We start from the raw sequence: 19,536 nt of genomic DNA, 5'->3' as shown, positions 1-19,536 counted from the left end.
TCATGTTTCAAAGCTACTGAGTGCAGCAGGGATGTATACGTTTCTCACAAGAGGCAGGCAGGTCCCATAGTAATGGACAAGGTTGTATAATCCTTTTATAGGTAAGGGTGGGGATTGAGTAATTGTGGACAGCAGCAGTAAGTCTGCTTTACAATTAGAGATTGATGACTAAGGAGAATGCAGAGCTACTTGATGGAATGAGGTTTTGAGGACTCCTGAGAAGATGCTCTGTGATGGCAGGTGGATGCCTGTGGTTGGTGGTAGGCAAGAGGGGCTAGCTGAGGCATAGACAGTGAATTTGTAGTTAGGTTATTCAGCGCAGTCATGTCATTAGCTGTTCTCCGTCTTTCATCAGAGAGGTGACTGAATGGTTGGGTTTCCACTTGGGATTTCTAATTGGAAAGATATGGTGAAAGAACAGGGTAGCTGTGGCTATAGGAAAGTGAATGGCTGAGCCATATGGTCTCGTCTGAACAGGGAGGACAAGGAATGCAGGAGGGAATTTATGGTCAGGAAGCACATAAAATCAAGTGATTGGAGGTCTCCGTGAGTTCTAAAGAGATACAGTAGGATACAGAGAATTAGTAAATTAGGGGCTAGTCTTAGAATCAGGTATTAGAGCATAGGATTGCAGTTTCAGGTGATGACCAGGTACGGGTATTTTTTTTTTTTTTAAGATTTTATTTCTTTATTGCCCTCCCCCTTGCCACTTGCACTTGCTGTCTGCTGTGTCCATTTGCTGTGCATTCTTCTGTGTGTGCTTGTCTTCTCGTCTTCTCTTCATGAGGCACCAGGAAACAATCCTGGGACCTTCTGATGTGGGAGAGAGGCACTCAATCGCTTGCGCCACCTGAGCTCCCTGGTTTGTTGTGTCTCTCACTGTCTTTCCTCTGTGTCTCTTTTTTGTTGGGTTATCTTGTGTCAGCTCTCCATGGGGGCCAGCTGGCCCTGGGAACCTAACCTGAAACCTCGCATATGGTAGATGGGAGCTCAATTGCTTGAGCTGTATTTGCTTCCTTGGGTATGGTATTTAACTGAAGAGAGGTGAAAGTCACTGGAGTTCAGGAACTATGGTGGAACCTGCGTGTTGGGTAAGTCTGTCACACTGCAATGTCCAGGGTGACATTCCCTACCAGGTACTGTGATCCAAGTCCATTTCACTCACTATTGGGTTTCCAGTATTTGGCCCAGGTGAGTGGTCATTCAACAGACAATTTATTGAGTTAATAGAGGAAAGTGGGATTTGGTATTGAGAGGAGGACTGTGAACCAGATGCTAGTTTTCCGTAATTGGAGAAAGGACCAGCATTTGGTAGATTGGAATGGTGCGGTGTGTGGCCCTCCCAGAAGGCTGGCAGGTGGTGCTGGCTTTTGACTGGGAGTTTACCGAGGACTGTTGCAGGCTTACCTTTGGCCTCTCCACGTGCCTTGGACCTAGAGCTTGGAGGCTGGGTTGTAAGAGTGTTCCAAGAAAGAGGAAGTGGACGCTGTCATACTCCTCAGGCCAGGGCTTGGAAACTGGCAGTGTGATACCTGCCGTATTCTTTTGGTCAGAGCAGTCAGAGTCCACTCAGGATTCAGGGTGAGGGGACCTTGATTCTACTTTATGGTGGAAGAAGTGTCAGAGAATGTGGCCATCCTTGATCCACCAGACTGGGCAACAGTATAGAAGTAGCAAAATGACGACACCTGGCTTGAAACGAGCAAAAGCCTAGGGCTTTTGGTGTGGCTCAGTGCTTCCCAATATTTAAACGCCATTATTAAGTTATCTCATATATTGGTCTTGTTAGGCTTAATTCTCAAGTTTGTGGTCTTCCCATCTTGATATCTTTAAAAAAGCACTTTGAAAAAATATTGCCTCCCAATTTCGTTTCTTGTAACTTTGGTTAGATCAGTGTTTATTATTTTATCATAGCTGTTAATACCATTCAGAACTGAGCCACATGAATTTCTTTAATTTTCTTTTTTGACACAACTTTTTTCTTCAGAGTTAGTAGTTGGCTTGCTTTTGTTTTTTTTTAAATTTTTTTCTTTTTGGGGGGAACTTATTAGTAATTAAGCCCCAGATTTTCTACATTATGTACAAGTGTCAATTTTATCGTCTTTAAGAAATCACCTGGAGTCTTCTAAATGGCCCCTTTATTGACTGATTGCTTTATGACTGATGTGTATCTTTCATAACCCAGATTTCCCCTCATTTCTTTTTTGAATTGGAACCCTGTTTCCTGTACCCCATACCTTCTACTTTCTTGGATTTTTCCTTGTTTGCTTTAGTATTTTCCTAAGAGAAGGGCATGGAAGGTAAAAATTATTTGTGATAGTGTATGTTTAAAAACATTTCATTCAGTCCTCACACTTGGTTGATTATTTGGCAGAAAATAGAATTACAGTTTGGAAATTTGTTCCATCAGCATTTTGAATCATCCATAATTTTAGCTTCTAACTTCCAGTGTTGCTGTTAAATTCCGAACTAATCAGATTGAAGAACCTTGTGACCTGCTTTTCTCTTTCAACTTGTCAAAATCTTTGTCTCCAGGTTCTGAAATTACATCACGATGTTCATTAAGGGTTGTTTGTATCCACTGTGCGGGGCATTTGATGGGTCTTTTCAGTCTGGAAACTTAAGTCCTTCAGTTTGGTGGATTTTTTTTTTTCATTACTTCTTTGATGATTTCTTCCCCTTTGTTCTCTCTGGAATTCTTATTCTGAACGCTGGATTTGCCTTCTGGTGTTCTTATCTTCTCTCTCCTGTTTTTCCATCTTTTTCTTTTTGCTTTACTTCAGATCCTATTACTGAGCTTTTCATTTCTCCTCCTTTGAATTCTCCAGATGTACCTGTGCCCCCCTGCCTTTTCTGTATTAACTGACTGTTCTTGTTTCATGGTTGCAGTGTTTCTGTCTCAGAATATTAATAATACTTCTTTTTGCCCCAGGATTTTAAAACATTCTTTGGCAGGAGAGGCCTCTCGGGAATATCTGCAGAGCGGTTGGACTCTGTAGCCCTGTTGGAAATCTCCCCCTCTGCAGTTTGCCCTTCTGTATTCCCCCAAGTCCTCAGGAACTGGCATGTGATGCCCAGCTTTTGGTGAGATTCCCAGTTCTCTTGGGTAGAGCATTCATTTCAGCAGAACCCAGATTCCTTGGGTTGCAGAGTTCTCCTGACAAGGTCCTGGAGAACCAAGGAGCTGGAGTTTCTTGCATCTTGACTTGAAACTCTGAGTGGCCTAGTTCTTATTATTTGGGGCCTAGAGTCTGTGGGTTGTGACTTGAATTTTTCGAAGCTGATAGTTTCTGGGAGCACTGTTGAGAAACCTTTGGAAGTCTCCGGTTTTGTGGGTTGAGCTCAAGGCTGGAAGGGGTTCATGGTGTAATGTCCTTACCTCCGAGCAGTGCCTTGCATATGGCTGCCTGCAGCTGTGACCTGGTCATGTACGGGTGATACAGCTGAGGTTTTCTGCCCCGGGTGTCTGGAGCCATTGGGACAACGCCACTGCTCAAATGAGGGCCCCGGGGGAGGCAGACCCGGGGGGAGGCAGACCCGGGGGAGGCAGACCCGGCACAGGGCGGCAGGAACCGCCAGTGGACTCTGCATTGCTCTGTGGCCGAGGGATCCCGGGGAAGCGCGCCAGCTCTGCTGGCAGCCTGTTTCCTTGAGTTCCTGTGGCCAGAGCCTTCTGGATTTCTGCCAGCATACACCGGTACAGTTTTCTGGGTGATAATTTATTGCGTGATGCTTTTTCCTCCTTAAAAATGTTGTTTCCTTTAAGTTGCTTTTTTCAGTTCTTTGGCTTTGTCTTCACTTTTCTCTTAAAGGCTTTCCTTACCTGTCTTGTGCCATGGGGGGCCTTAGGGTGCTCCTTGGAAACCCCGTGTGTGTCCCTTGTGGGCTTTGCTCTAGGGACAGCTGGTGGGCTGGTTCCGTGCGGCAGCTCAGCAGGGTCTCCTTGGCGGCTCCGAGGCTGCGGGCAGGGCCTGTGAGTCGGCTTCGGGGAGAGTGGGGACTAGCGCCCAGGCTTCCAGGAGACTCCTGGGAAGCGCTGGGGTCTCGGCCTCCGCTGTGAAAAGGGCCACAAGATAAACCTCTTTTTGGAATGGCACCTTGAGGCCAGAGGCCTTGTATTTTTTTTTTAATCAGAGAATAAACCTCTAGACCAGGGTTTCTTAGCTCCGGCAGAGGGGGGGGGGGGGCCGTGAGCTTGAACGGAAAAAAAATCTATCATCTTTATTTCTCTGACCTCCAAGTGAAATTGAGTATTTCCTTCACTTATGAGTGTATGTAATAAATTACAGTGGTATTCATTTCTTATCACATTACAGTTATTGCCTGTCTCAAAAAAATAGCTTCTGTTCATCCATACTTCAGAATTGCGCTAGTTGTTAGATAACCCAGGCTAGTTGAGTGTCATAGAACTACCTGCTGCTGCGTTCTGAGAAGGGGCCTGTGGTTTTCACCTGACTGTCAAGGGGGTCCATGGAACAAAGGCTAAGAACCCCTGCTCTGGATTTCTGTTAGAAAATGGGAAATGGTGGAGGGAATCTGGGATTTTAACTTTCTTCAGCAGACTTCTAAACAAGTCTTGTGTTCTGCAGTTCTTTTTTTCTCTGTGGATGATTCCACTGCCTGACTGCCTCCGTCCACCTTTTGGTGGTAGGGGCGCAGTGGTGAGCAGAGAACTGCAAGTTAAATCTCTTTGCATTTTGGCTCCCCCAATGTAGGATTCAGCCATCTTTGATCTGCTCATTTATCACACATCCATCTGCTTTTCAGTTTCCAAAAATGTGTTGCTGTTGCCTTCAGTTCTGTTTGTCTTTAGGTCTTTATAATCTCATGTCTAAGAGGGTCCTTTTATTTTGGTAATTTTAGCTGAGTTTCAGAAGGGATCATGTTGTAATTTTACCTGAAAGTCTTATATCAAATTTTTATCTAGTTCTATGTAAATTTGTTCTGTTTGTTCCAAAGAAGGATTAATCAGGTAGTGAATTGTTTTATCTGTCAGTGCCCATAGCCTGAGTATTTGTTACATACTGTCTGAGGACAGAGTGTGCCATTGTAGAGAAAACATAGTAAGAGTTCTCTTTAATTTTTATTATTCTGAAAAAATGAATAGTTAAGCTTAAGATATTATCAAAATAAAATAAGCAACTGTAGGAAATAGGTCTTTAAACTAGAATCTCAAGAATGGCATGGGGCAATTGACAGGAAACCTCTCTGCACATCAGAGGTCCCCAGGATCGAATCCCTCTGAATCCTAGAGGAGAAAGATGAGAAGAAAAAAAAGAAGTAGATACAGAAGATTGCACAGCGAGTGGACACAGACTGCAAAAACATCAGGGCAGGGGAGGGGAAAAAAGAAATCTTAAAAAAAAGAAAATCAGCGAAAAAAAAGAAAAAAGAATGGCATGGGAAGAGTTTTTTTGTTACATCATTTCAGGAATCTGAAATGAAAACTTGCTCTCCTCCCACCACTGAAAAAGGTCTTTTTAAAAAAAATTATCTTTTTTTAAAGTTAATCACAAAACAATACATTAAAAAACATGAGGTTCCCATATACCCCACTCCCCACTCCCCACCCCCACCAATTTTTTTTATTGTATTTTTTGAAGCTACATAGATCACAGAGAATGTTACATTCAAAAACTATAAGAAGTTCCCATATACCCCTTCACCCCCCCCCACTCCTCCCACATCAACAACTCGTTGATCATCGTGGCACATCCATTGCATTTGGTGAAGACATTTTGGAGCACTGCTGCTCCACATGGATAGTAGTTCACACTCTCCCCCAGTCCATTCAGTGGCTTATGGCAGGATATATAATGTCCAGCCTCTCCAAGTCCCGAAAATGCCCCCACATCACATCTCTTCTTCCCTCTCCCTGCCCTCAGCAACTACCATGGCCACTTTCTCCACATTAATGCTACAGTTTCTTCCATTGCTAGAGTCATAATAGTTCCATAGTAGAATATCAGTAAGTGTACTCTAATCCATTTTGCAAAAGGTCTCTTGAGTTAAGAAGTTCCCTGGTGGGTATTTCGTGACGAATGGTTTTGAGGTACACTCTCCTACTCACATGGCCATTTACTTGGTACTAGTAAAGCAGTTTCAGCAACTTCCACGTATTGGCAATGTACACATGAACTTCCCTAGACAAATATTTGTAGCCAGGTACTTAAAAATACAGTCAGGAAATTTATCAAATTGTTAACAGTGATGGGTGGTTTATTTCTTATGCTTTTCTTTATTTTCTAGATTGTCCGTGATGAGTATGTATTGATGGAAGTATTTGTAAAAGCAAAAAAATTTTAAATTTAGGTTGTAGTAAATGAATTGCATTACCATAGGAGAAGTTGTATCAGTACCTTGATAAAAAAATTCCAAGTTGACCTTTGATAGCCCTTGATATTTGCTGCTTCTCATTCGGATCTGATCGGATCTGATCGCAAGACTTATCTGGAGCTCTGGTTTAAAACTCAACTTCTCAGGCCGCTCCCACGGAAAGTCTGATTAACAGGGTGTGGAGTCCAATCCTCTATTTTTAACAGGTACACCAATATCAGGTAGGTTTGGAAAACAACACACAACTGATTTATTTTGTAGCTTGCTGTAAGTTAAGGCAGCAGATAATATTGATTAGATAAGTAATTTCATGTAGTAAGTTGACAGGAAAATCAAATTAGAAAGGGAGGAGTTTACTTTGAGGTTTTGAGTTTTCATTTTCATTTTCTACTCTTGTAAAGTTTGATGGGAGGTAGAATAACCAGATTATTTTATTTTTGGAACAAATGTATATTCTAGGTATTTGTATTGGTATTGACTAAATAAATTGAGGAGATGTTGAAATAAATCTGTGATGATAGAGATAGTTTCTAAACAGTTTTTTTTGAGACTCAAAAGCATGTGAAAACATTTAAATCTGAAAGGAACTATACACATGTTCGTTGTTATCACTGCTACTCAATCTGACTCCATGGTATTTAATGCAAGACTTTAAACTATATAACCATGTCTAGGAGAGAACAGGTATAAATTTCCTAATCAAGTTGTAAGTTGTACAGGAATGCACACATTTTCTTTCTCTGATTTTTAAGCCTTTTAAATTAGGATATGTAACTTCTTTATGCTATGTTTAGAGAACAGTGTTCTTTTAAAAGAAATCCAAATCTCAAGGTAACTTCTACTGATTTTAAAATTCCATCTTTGTAGTTCTTTATGTAGTAAGTAGTATGCAAAATCACTTGCAGCATTTTAAAAACCAGCGCCTGACCCTGTCCCAGAGATTCTGATTTAATAGGTCTGGGTGTGGGCTCTCCAGGTGATTTTATTGTGCAGACAGGCCTGAAAACCACTGCCTTAGAACACTGAAATTGGTGAGGTGGCATTACCAGAGATCTTTACAAATCAAAATTTCATAGACCTTCCCCTGTAAAGCAGCAGCTTACAAATCAAACCCGTAATGAAAGAAGACAAAGATACATGGGTAATGGGGTATGAGGGGGCTTTGGTTAATGACTCATCCGACTCATACATGCTTACTTTTTAGCACATAGGATGCCACTGTAGTAAAATTTAAATTAGTCGTTTTGAAAAGGAATAACAGTGAAAAAATGTATTTTATAGCATGGTACTTTTGTTTAGCTGCAACCTAAGTTCTAAGAAGAAAGACCACATTTGTATAGTAAGAAAAAAAATCATCTATTTTAGCTTTGTGTTACAGTGAAACTAAAGTAATGTAAATAATGAAACTGAGCCATGAATAGCCGCATGGTATTTTGAATTTTACAGTGGAAAATCCCATACAATTAATTTAAAAACTTTTGAAGATCCTCTCTTCCCTTACCACTTGGACTTTGGAGCATTATTATTTTTTTGCATCAGAATAAAATTTTGTTTGGATAAAATGGATTTTATTCTAAGGGAATATGCTTGGTCCATGAAGAACGGGTCAGTTAATGACGAAAAATCTTAGAAGTAGTTCCCTTTTGTCAGTGTCCTCTGAGGAGGTTGCCACCTGTATCAGGAGAGTTCCTTGCCAGAGAACTGTTCTCTAGTTTGTAGTATATTCTACCTTAAAGTTCCATTTAAAGTAGTAGTGCCCTGAAAGGGGAGAAATCCATTTTCAAAAAAAACCTTCATGCTGCCATAGCAAATTTGTTGCACTAAAATAGAAAGTAAATTATTATGTTACTGAGTAAATTCCTTGTTAGTTTTAAACCAAATACTCACATAGGACTCTTATTTCTGTCTTACCTCTGTCAGGTTTAAAGATTTCTCTCAGTGTTACTGGAATCCCTATTGGATGCTGCCCTCTGATGTTTGTGGAATGAACTGCTTTTGGGAAGCGGCTTTTAGGTAGGCACTTAATATTTAATTGGTAGATCAGTGTAGGTAAGATTAGATAATTGATAATAAAACCTTGACTATTGCAAAGTGTTCATTTTCCTGTAATTCGTATTATCATACAAGTAAATAATTCATTTTTGGGTTGAGTTTTCTGCTTTTCCCATTTTGTAGTTTCAATTCTTTGTTACCACTAATCATTAGCATATACTCTAAAATGTTTGAATATTCTCTAATGTTCTTAAGCCATTGTTCTTGGGAGAATTTATAATCTAATTTTAGGTAACAGGTCATGAAGACTGGCTTCTCCTGGCATCTCTGTTCCTCTTACCCTTCAACTAGTTCATAATTTTGAAGAATTGGAGTGCCATATTTTTCATTCTTATGAAATGTTGAGTATTGGCAAGTACCACTTTGCTGTCTCCAGCCTTGTGACATAAATTTACTGACTCTGAAAGCTGGTTAAGCTTGAAAACTTCTGTATGCTCTGATTTACATAACCCACGCGCTTTTGTAGCAACAGCATGAGTAGTAGTTGTATTAGTAGTAGTCACTGTCATCGTTGTCGGCATCGTCCCTCTTCCTCTACTCGAGAGTACCCCAGGAATGTCATCATCCCTCTTCCTCTACTCTGAGAGTACCCCAGGAATGTCATCATCCCTCTTCCTCTACTCGAGAGTACCCCAGGAATGTCATCATCCCTCTTCCTCTACTCTGAGAGTACCCCAGGAATGTCATCATCCCTCTTCCTCTACTCGAGAGTACCCCAGGAATGTCATCATCCCTCTTCCTCTACTCTGAGAGTACCCCAGGAATGTCATCATCCCTCTTCCTCTACTCTGAGAGTACCCCAGGAATGTCATCATCCCTCTTCCTCTACTCTGAGAGTACCCCAGGAATGTCATCATCCCTCTTCCTCTACTCGAGAGTACCCCAGGAATGTCATCATCCCTCTTCCTCTACTCTGAGAGTACCCCAGGAATGTCATCATCCCTCTTCCTCTACTCTGAGAGTACCCCAGGAATGTCATCATCCCTCTTCCTCTACTCTGAGAGTACCCCAGGAATGTCATCATCCCTCTTCCTCTACTCGAGAGTACCCCAGGAATGTCATCATCCCTCTTCCTCTACTCTGAGAGTACCCCAGGAATGTCATCATCCCTCTTCCTCTACTCTGAGAGTACCCCAGGAATGTCATCATCCCTCTTCCTCTACTCTGAGAGTACCCCAGGAATGTCATCATCCCTCTTCCTCTATTCTATGAGTACGCCAGGAATGACGACCCAGTTGGAATCCTGGTGCCCCTACTTACTCCTTCTGTTTTGACTTTCGCGGCGCATTATTTTCCTAATGCTCCCCAAGTATTCTCTGGAAAGGATTAAGTGTGGATCCATCATGTTTTTAAACCCTTGTGCTTATTACTCTCTAAGGTTGAGATTTTATCAGTTACATTCCTCTGAGATTCTCTCTCTACTTATAATATTGCATCCATATTTTAATGTCATTTAGTTACATAAAAAATAGTAACCATTTTGCTATACATGTTTTGTATAAAATCTCCCAGCCTTAGTTTCTTAATTAGACCTAGGATCTCTCAGATTTACTCATCCTTTTCCAAACTTCCAGACAAGCCAAAATGCCATACAATTGTCATGTCCTTCTCATGTTCCATTTCGGTATTTAATATTGATTTGGCCTTACTCTCAGAACTTACCACCCACACCTGGTAAAACTTTTTTGCAGTTCCCCTTTTCTCCCACCTTAGGTCTCACATCATGCCTGGAGGCAGTGGGCCCTTTTGATTTATGTACAGTGAACGTGAAATAATAAATCCTCTCAACACCCATCAAGTGTTTTCATCATTCATATACATACGCTTTCACATAGCTATAACTAAGATGTAGACCAGCCTTGAATTCTGAGTTTAAAATGCTTTAATACTTTTGTTCTGTAGCATGGTCTTCATAATTATTGTGTCAATGGTCATAGACTTTCGTTGAGTTTTAGAAAGCATTTTGTGCTTAGAGCTCTTTTTTTTCTTTTGAGAACTTTGAGAAATGAGTATTTGCATTTCCTGAGTCTTTTACTTGACTGCTTTCCAGTAGCATGTCAGAATGCTCACATATCTTCTGTGTGTACTGTCCCTAAAACAAGCCAAACAAAATCCCCACAACAGCTTTCTCTCAATCCTTTCCTTTCAAGGCAGCACCTGTTGACTCTTTCTCTCTTTGCTAGTAAGCTTTTCTTATAAGAACCTACTGGCTTTACTTCTTATAAGTATGAAAAAACTTCACACCTCAACCTGGAATGAGCAGCATCAGCTCTCTTTGAAGTCACCAGTGGCCTTTGAATTGTTATTCTTTGGGCCTAATCTTACATTCCTTGTCCTGCTGACGCTGGCTGCGGCTTTCTGTTTCTTTCTTAGAACCCTCAGTCTCTGGCTCTGGAGATCATTGCCTCGCCTGTTGGATCTCTCCTAACTGCTGGCATTCCTTAGCACCCTTCTTTTCTCTCCCCGCTCCCCCAGTCACAGGATAACTTCTTTCACTGATTACTTTCAGGTTGATCTGTCCCGGCCAGATCTCTGTCCTGAGCACCAGGCCTGTATTTCCAGCTGCATATTGGTCGTTTTTACTGTGGTGGTTTCCAGATTCCTCAGGCACTCAAATTCACACCTGAATTCATAGTCTCGATTTCTAGACCTGCTGTCGTCTTTGCCTGGCATCTCGGTCAGCTTTCCCCCCTGGTCCTTCCACGTTCATTATTCTTATTCCCTCTCCTTCCCCCTAGCTTTCCTTCTCACAGCATATACTACCCAAACCTCGCCTTGGAACCATGTTCACACACATACGTCAGTGTTCACACTTAAATACTTGAATGGTCTCATACCAACTTTAAGAGATGTATTATAAAAATTATCTTAAATTATATTTCAGCAGTTAATGCTTATTTTCATACTGAAGTTTTAGGGTTTTTAAAAATGTTTTATGTAAAATCCTGATTTTTTTTTAAGTATTATATTTTGCTTCAAAAGTGATTTATTTTTTTCCTGGTCCTGTACTTTTCTTTGTTGGGAGATTTTTGATAACTGATCAAAAGTGATTTATATACAACTCTTTAAAGTAGTTTTACCCATTATGATAATTAAGCACGACTGTTTTTTAATAGCAAGAGGAAAAATGGTTTTTTAAATTTTCCCATTAGGAAAATTATCATTGGTATTTGTAAATATAGTTTTCTGTTTACTAAACTGCAGGTTTTGTTTTTCCTTAAATTTTTTATTTTGAAATAATTTCAGACTTATAGAACATTTGCAACAATAACGCATAGTCCATACAAAAAAATTCAAACATACACTCACCCCCGCGGTACCCAGATTCAACAGTTTTCATATTTTGCCACATTTGTACGCATGCTAACCCCCCCGTCTCTCAGTCCATTTATCAGTTTATGGAAATTTGAGGGTGGGTTGTGTACATCATGCTCCTTGGACAAAAAATACCTCCATGTACCTTTTTTTTTTTTTTTTTTTTCAGACTAGTAAAAATAATTTATTGAGAACTGGGAGAAAAGAAAGAACAGTTTATTGAGAAATGGGAGAAAAGAACAGAATTATGCCTCGAGATATTGATGCAGCTCCGCTGGGCAGAGAAAGCTTATATATTTCTGAAGAATAGATATGTTTACCTATGTGACCACCTTAAGTACACTAATCAAGTTTGAGAACTCGATAACGTTGATACAAAGCTTACAGTCTATATTTCAGTTTTTTCCTTAAGTCCCAATATTGTACTTTTGGGCTTTTTCTCCTTCTTTATTAGATCCAGTCCAGGATCATGTATTACATTTAATTGGCATTGTCTCTTTGGTTCAGGGATTCTTAACCTTTTTTGTTCCATGGACCCCTTTGCTAGTCAGGTGAAAACTACTCAGAATTTAGTAGCAGATAGTTTTATGACACTGAACATTGGCATGTCTCTAGATTAAATTTTAGGATTATTCAAAATTATGTTTTACAACTTTCCCATAATTTCAGTATCTGATAACGTAACATGGTTCAACATCTGTTCAAATGGTCATTTTTGGCAAACATTTAGAAATTCGAGTTTTCCCATGGAATTGTGAGACCGTCTCTGCCATCCTTACCGACCTTTTTGCAGGCAGTTACCCATTGTACTCAGAACATGCTACATCAAAATAAAAATCACCCTGAGTCCACACTATACTATGTATTATTTAATAAATATATCACACCCATACCAATACATCCCTACAAGAATAATGTGGTTTTTTTTGAGTTTTCAGTTCAAGATCATAGACCCTCTGAAATCTCTCCACAAACCCCTTGTCTGTGGATTCCTGGTTAAGGACACCTGCTTTACTTGGTCTTTTTTTAATTGTGGAAATATATGTACATCTCAACCACTCCAAAGCACACCGTTCAGTGAGATTAGCCACATTCACAGTGTTGTGAATTGGTTACCACCATCCATTACCAGAACTTTTCCATTACCAAACAGAAACCCTTATGCACTTAACACCCCATTCCTTCTTCTTCTCCCCCTCTAGTAATCTGTATACTACTTTCTGTCTGTTAGTTTGCATGTTTTAGCTATTTCATTAAAGTGAAATCATACATATCTGTCTCTTTGTGTCTGGTTTATTTCATTCAGCAAATCTTCATGGTTCATCGATGCATCAGAACGTCATTCCTTTTTAAGGCTAATATTCCAATGTATGTATATACCACCTTTTATCTACTTATCTGCTAACGGCTTTGAATTGCTTCCACCTTTTGGCTATTGTGAATAATGCTGCTATGAACATTGATATACAACTATCCTGAGTCTCGGCTTTCAATTCTTTTGGGTATATACCTAGCAGTGGTAGTACTGGGTCTTCCACAGCTGCTGTACCATTTTATATCTCCACCAACAATGTATGAAGGTTCCTTTTTCATGGCATTCTTGTCAGCATTTATTATTTATTATTTTCTGAGTCTTTTTGTTACCCATTCTAGTGGGTGTGAGTTGTTACCTCACTGTGGGTTTTTTTTTTTTAAAGAATTAGTCTATTTATTTCTCTGTCCCCCCCCCCCCCCCAGTTGTCTGCTCTCTGTGTCCATTTACAGTGTGTTCTTCTGTGTCTGTGTGCATTCTCGGCGGTGCTGGGAATCTGTGTCTTTTTGTTGCGTCATCTTGCTGTGTCAGCTCTCCGTGTGTGTGGCACCACTCCTGGACAGGCTGCACTTTTTTCACATGGGGTGGCTCAATGTGGGGCGCTCTCCTTGTGCGTGGGGCTCCCCTCCGTGCGTGGCAGACACCCCTGCGTGGCATAGCATTCCTTATGTGCATCAGCACTGCGTGTGGCCTAGTTCACCACACAGGCCAGGAGGCCCTGGATTCTATCCCTGGACCTCCCATATGGTAGGCAGATGCTCTATCAGTTGAGCCATGTCCACTTCTCTCATTGTGGTTTTTAAAAAAAGATTTATTTATCTCCCCTTCTCCCCCCCTCCCATCCCAGTTGTCTGTTCTCTGTGTCTGTTCGCTGCATGTTCTTTGTCCACCTCTGTTGTTATCAGCGGCACAGGAATCTGTGTTTCTTTTTGTTGCGTCATCTTGTGTCAGCTCTCCATGTGTGCGACGCCATTCCTGGACAGACTGAACTTTCTTTTGTGCTTGCTGGGCGGCTCTCCTTATGGGGTATACTCCTTGCGCATCGGGCTCCCCTACATGGGGGACACCCCTGCATGGCACGGCACTCCTTGCGCGCATCAGCATTGCGCATGGGCCAGCTGCACACGGGTCTAGGAGGCCTGGGGTTTGAACCGCAGACCTCCCATGAGGTAGACGGACGCCCTAACCACTGGGCCAAGTCCACTTCCCTCATTGTGGTTTTGATTTGCATTTCCCTAATGGCTAATGGATGTTGAACATCTTTTCATGTACTTGCCATTTGTATGTCATTTCTGGAGAAATATCTATCCATGTCCTTTGACAATATTAAAAAATTGGGTCATTTTTGTTGAGTTCTGAAGAATTCTTTTTTTTTTTTTTTTAAGATTTATTTATTTAATTCCCCTCCCCTCCTCCGGTTGTCTGTTCTCTGTGTCTTTTTTTTTTTTTTTTTGCTGCGTCTTGTTTTTTGGTCCACTTCTGTTGTCGTCAGCAGCACGAGAAGTGTGGGCAGCGCCATTCCTGGGCAGGCTGCACTTTCTTTCGCGCTGGGCAGCTCTCCTTACAGGTGCACTCCTTGCGCGTGGGGCTCCCCTACGCGGGGGACACCCCTGCGTGGCACGGCACTTCTTGCGCGCATCAGCACTGCGCATGGGTCAGCTCCACATGGGTCAGGAGGCCCGGGGTTTGAACCGCGGACCTCCCATGTGGTAGACGGACGCCCTAACCACTGGGCCAAGTCCACTTCCCTGAAGAATTCTTTATTCTAGATATTAACCCTCAGAAATAGGATTTAGAAATGCTTTGTCACATTCTGGAGATGGTAGGTATTCTTTAATAAGGAGCTTCCCTCCTTTATTTAGTATTATTTTGGACTCCTATATTCATTTTTTTTAATCCTCCCCCCCTTTGTGGCTTTTTGCATGTTGTCTGCTTGCTCTCTGTATTCACTGTGCGTTCTTCTGTGCCTGTATGTATTTATTTTATTTCCCCTCCTCCTTTGTGGCTTGCTTGCTTTCTGCTCTGTGTATCCATTTGCTGTGTGGTCTTCCGTGTTTTTTTGCTTGTCCCTTCTTTTTTGTTGCGTCACCTTGCTGAGTCAGCTCCCCGTGGCTTCAGCGGGCTGTGTGGCTCTCTGCAGTGTGGGACAGCCTGCCTTCACAAGGAGGCCCAGGACACGAACCCAGGGCCTCCCATATGGTAGACGGGAGCCCAACTGATGGAGCCACAGCTGCTTCCCTCCTATATTCATTTTGTAACCAAAGTGTTATTTATTACCATCATAATTCTTTTTGATGCTCAAGTTGTACGAGATTTAGTCATGGGAGCCCTGAAGTATTTGAATCTGAAGAATTTCTCTTAATTGTGTATCTGAGGAAAAATAAGTTTGACTTAAAAATGTCCTTTTGGCTAATAATTATTTAAATCCACAGGTGCTTTTTCTTATTCATGTTATGATTGGGACATACTACATTTTTACAGACCCCAACTGGAAGATTCAGCCATTCCATTGGGGCCAAGATTACTTGAATGACTTCCCTATGACTTCTTGTTATCTTTCCTGTAGTATTAGAAACTTACTTTAATTTCCTTTGGTTGCAATTGATTTTCTTATCTTTTAGGTCTGGGGACAGAGTAGTTTGTGCAGAGACATTATGCTTTATCTTGATCAGTTTGGAATCAGCTGGAATCTCTTCTGTATATAATGCTTTTGCTAAGAAGGGGCACATAACAGAAAAGCAAATGAGTGTAATTGACAATACCCTTTCCATATAAATTGGTGGAAGAAGTGCTGGCAGCGTGGCTTAAAACAGACCTTGCTAAAATGCCCTAGAGAAAGGAGTCTCTGAGACTGATTTCAAAGGGATTTTTTTTCTTGAGGAATGTTTGGTTTATTTTTCCTAAAAAAGGGGTTTATTATGCTTCTCAATTCTGTTTGTGGAGAATTCTGTATAAAACAACATTTAGCTATTTATGGCTTGCTTTTAAATTTTTCTCTTGGCTTGTGACTTTGGGGACAGGATTTAGTTACGGGCCTGTTTTGTAGATTTTCAAGTCTTATACTGCCATGACATAAAGGATTTGGAATTACTGGAAAGAGCAATAATTTAGAGTTCTGTGAATTGTTGTGCATGGTGATTGCCTTCTCTCTAATTTGTGTCATTGTGATTTCTGATGCTTGAGATGACTTACATTATGTCTTTTTGCCGTAGAAAGTATTGCTAAATCTGCTGTTGTAGTTTCACTGTCACAAATTAAGGGCCTCAACAGAAAAGGGGGGAAGGATAGAGGGTGCAGACAGGGGAGGAGGTATGCCTTCTATCTAACTGCTGTCAGTGAGAGTACGTAAAGGTGCAGTATTTAAAAATTAATAGTATTTTTACAAAAGGTCTCAAATACTTAATTGATGTATATCTAACAATTCTGTGAACTGTTGAATTTATTTTGTTATTTAAGTGTCCTTTACGACTAATCCTGGGAATTTGCCAAGACTCTTGCTTGTCCAAGCGTTGTTGATTACAGAGTTATTGTAGAGTTTGTCCTTTCCCTGCCCATCACCTTTGATACCTCTTTCATGCATGAGGTGTATATGCTGGAGCCTTTTTAAAGCACACTGGCATCTGTCTTTCCCTATACTGTTCCCACACAATTCTGTGATAAGTCTTGATAACTAGTGGAGCAAGTCTTCTACTTTGGTGTTCTTCAGTAGAGTCTTAACTATTCTTGAACTCTTTGCATTTCCATGTAATTTTTATCATTGGCTTCTCAAGTTTTATCACACAACAAAACTTGTTGGGATTTTGATGACAGTTACAATGAATTTGGGGAGAAATGGAATCTCCATTAGATTTTAACACTAGACGCTTGTCTATTATTTTTGTCTTTTTAAATGTGTCTCAGCGAAGTTTTATAATTTCCCCTTTTGGGGTCTGCAGTTTTTTTGTTAGATTTATTTTCAGGTCCTGTTTTTTATGTTAAGTGATATGCTTTTATCTTCTCCCTGCTTGCTGCTGGTACATAGAAATATAATTGTTTCTTTGTGCAGGCAGTCATTGTGTTGCCTTGTTCCCATATACACGTATTTCTGGTACCATGGTTTAGTTAAATAACATCAGTCTTCCAACAACACAGTTCCAATTCATTTATAATGATATACTAACTAAATAATCTTGGCTAGCTCTTCAGTCCACAAATTGATATGTGAAAAACAAATGCAAATCATGACCGGTGACCATGTTACTTCTTCAGAGTCCCATTGGTGATTGGTGACTGTGCGTCTGTTAATGCCCAGACAGCAGTGGGAATGGTTTTGTTGCATCTTTGTCTCTTGGGATAAACCAAATGACATTTTACAAACATGGATCATATAAAGAGGAAATTGGCCAACAAAGGTGAATGTACAACAAAGAAACAAAAAGTGATGACTGTAGAAGTGAAATTTGAATCAAACGTAAATATTAGAGTTATAGAAGAAATAGTTTGCTGCCATTTGAGCCTCTGTGGCTGTGCATCCAGACGGACTCAGTGAGGTGAGCTTACTCATGTAAATGAGCAAAGCAGATGTGCTGGAAAGGATTACGATGTCCCAGAAGAAGTGACACCGACAAAAAATTCCTTGGCATTAAAGGAGCTTTTGGAGACCCCCATGGTGTTGAAAGTGTGAAGGATAAAATGTTCAAAGCTGATCCAAATTTAGGAGTATGAGGATTTGCCGAGGCATAGAATAGATGGTCCTTTCATGTCATACTTTATATGATGAGAAGCAACAAACTGCCAAACTACTTTTAATGGGCTTTTTCAAAGAAATAGGACACTTTAATTTTCAGTATTTCTAATATTTTAGATTATAGTCTTAATAAATGTTTTACTATTTTTATCTTTATACATTTATAACTGACAAGAGTTTTAATGTTTTGACAATAATTGTTAAAGGTCACAGAGCAATCATAATTTTTCTCATTGGTTATTAAGATAGCTTAGCATGGTTTCAGAGGTCACGGTTGTTTTTATGATCCCATACCATGTATTGATTTTCATATCCGGCCGCCTTGTTCACAGCTTTTCAGAAAATTCTAAATTATTCATCTGTAAATTCTTTGGATTTTCTGCATAAATAATTGACTCATCTGTGACCCAATAACAGTTTTGTTTCTCTTCCTTTCTAATCCTTATATATTTTACAGAAAGGATCTTCATAAGCAAAGATTGTTAAACTCAAATCCGTGTGTTTTAATTCAGAGTGTTTTTACCTCGGAATACTTATTTTAATGTGTTATTCGTCGTGTTTTATGTCATCTTCCACTCTCGAATTCCTTTAGGTGTTAGTTCAAAAGATTATTTTATGCCATGGTTATGAAGGAGATTGGAACAATTCTTGGGCTTGTTGCTTGGCATGGCAGGACAGACACACACTGAACTAGGCTGGGAAGGAACGGGGCTTTATTAGCTGGCGGTGGACAGGAGATCCAGTCAGTCCCAAATCTGCCTCCTTGTCAGAGGTTTTTTAAACAACTTTTAGAGAGCTTTGAAACAAAGAGAATTAATCATAAACATGATTTGAAACAAAGAAAACTGGTCATAGACTTGTCGTCTTTGGGAAGGGTCTGGGAGCGTTCCTGGTGCTTCTGCTCTGGTTGGCATTTAAGACCCTGCTGCCGTTTGAGCCTCTGTAGCTGGGCTCTGGACTCAGCGAGGGGCGCTTCCTTGAGAAATGCGCCACGGGGATGTGCCTCTTCAGGTTCTCAGTGGTGAGAAGAGGGATGATCCAAGCGTTGGAGGATGTGTCACACATTTTCTGTACAAAGAAAGAGAAGTAAAAGGTCTGGTTAATATTAAACTCAACAGAGCTCTGCTTTTCTGTAGACACTTATTCTAAGGTGCCTGTAAGTACAATTTGTTTTCCTCATGCTATTGTTCATACTATAGTTATAGATGAGGTCTTAGTTATATATTGTAAATAATATACTATTTTATTTAATAGCAATACAATCATATTTAATTATTTCTGCTCTATGTGCTAGTGGAATATTTGTTCAGAATGTTAAGAGGTGTAAGAGGTTTTAAAAGTACTTAGGCTTGTTATTATCCACTGTTCTCTGGTAGAAGTCAGTTCTGATATGGCCTAGGGCAGTAACTTGGATTTAGGAAATTTTTCTTTCTGGAAAAAAAACACAACATGTCTTGTATTTGACTAGTATAATTCAGACTATCTTAGAAATTTTTACTTCTCACTGATTACTTGATAAGTGGGACTTAATGTGTGTCAGTGTCAAAAGTTACACAAGGGAAACCTTTTCTTACCTGCATGGTTTAAAATTGGATATAATACTGAAATATTTATGGGTGAAATTAAGTCTGAATTTGCTTCATATTCCTCTGGTAGGTGTAAAAGGGTGTGTGGGGACAGTTTTAGATGAGACACGAATTTCCTAGAATGAAAGATTCCTTCTACTTTTGTGAGCATTTGAAATTTTTAAAAAATGTTGAAGTGAAGGCTTTCAAATCACTGTACTCCCTTTCTC

The 19,536-nt window shown here is 40.3% G+C and overlaps 1 protein-coding gene across 2 annotated transcripts in view; it reads left to right on the top strand.

Annotated features, from left to right (window-relative positions):
* The window catches only part of GXYLT1 (glucoside xylosyltransferase 1), a 70,208-nt gene that overhangs the window by 17,038 nt on the left and 33,634 nt on the right, over positions 1-19,536 (top strand). Inside the window, exon 2 of one of the 2 annotated variants that reach the window (XM_012526921.3) lies at positions 8,257-8,349. The exons of the other annotated variant lie outside the window; for it this stretch is intronic. Within the exon in view, the coding sequence (XP_012382375.2) occupies positions 8,257-8,349 (93 nt within the window). The remainder of the gene's footprint in view (positions 1-8,256; positions 8,350-19,536) is intronic. 2 annotated transcript variants of the gene reach the window in all.

This window comes from Dasypus novemcinctus, chromosome 12 (assembly GCF_030445035.2).
Source record: "Dasypus novemcinctus isolate mDasNov1 chromosome 12, mDasNov1.1.hap2, whole genome shotgun sequence".
Lineage (NCBI taxonomy): Eukaryota > Metazoa > Chordata > Mammalia > Cingulata > Dasypodidae > Dasypus > Dasypus novemcinctus.
Note: the sequence above shows the minus strand (reverse complement) of the source record. Positions and strands in the feature narration are given on the sequence as shown.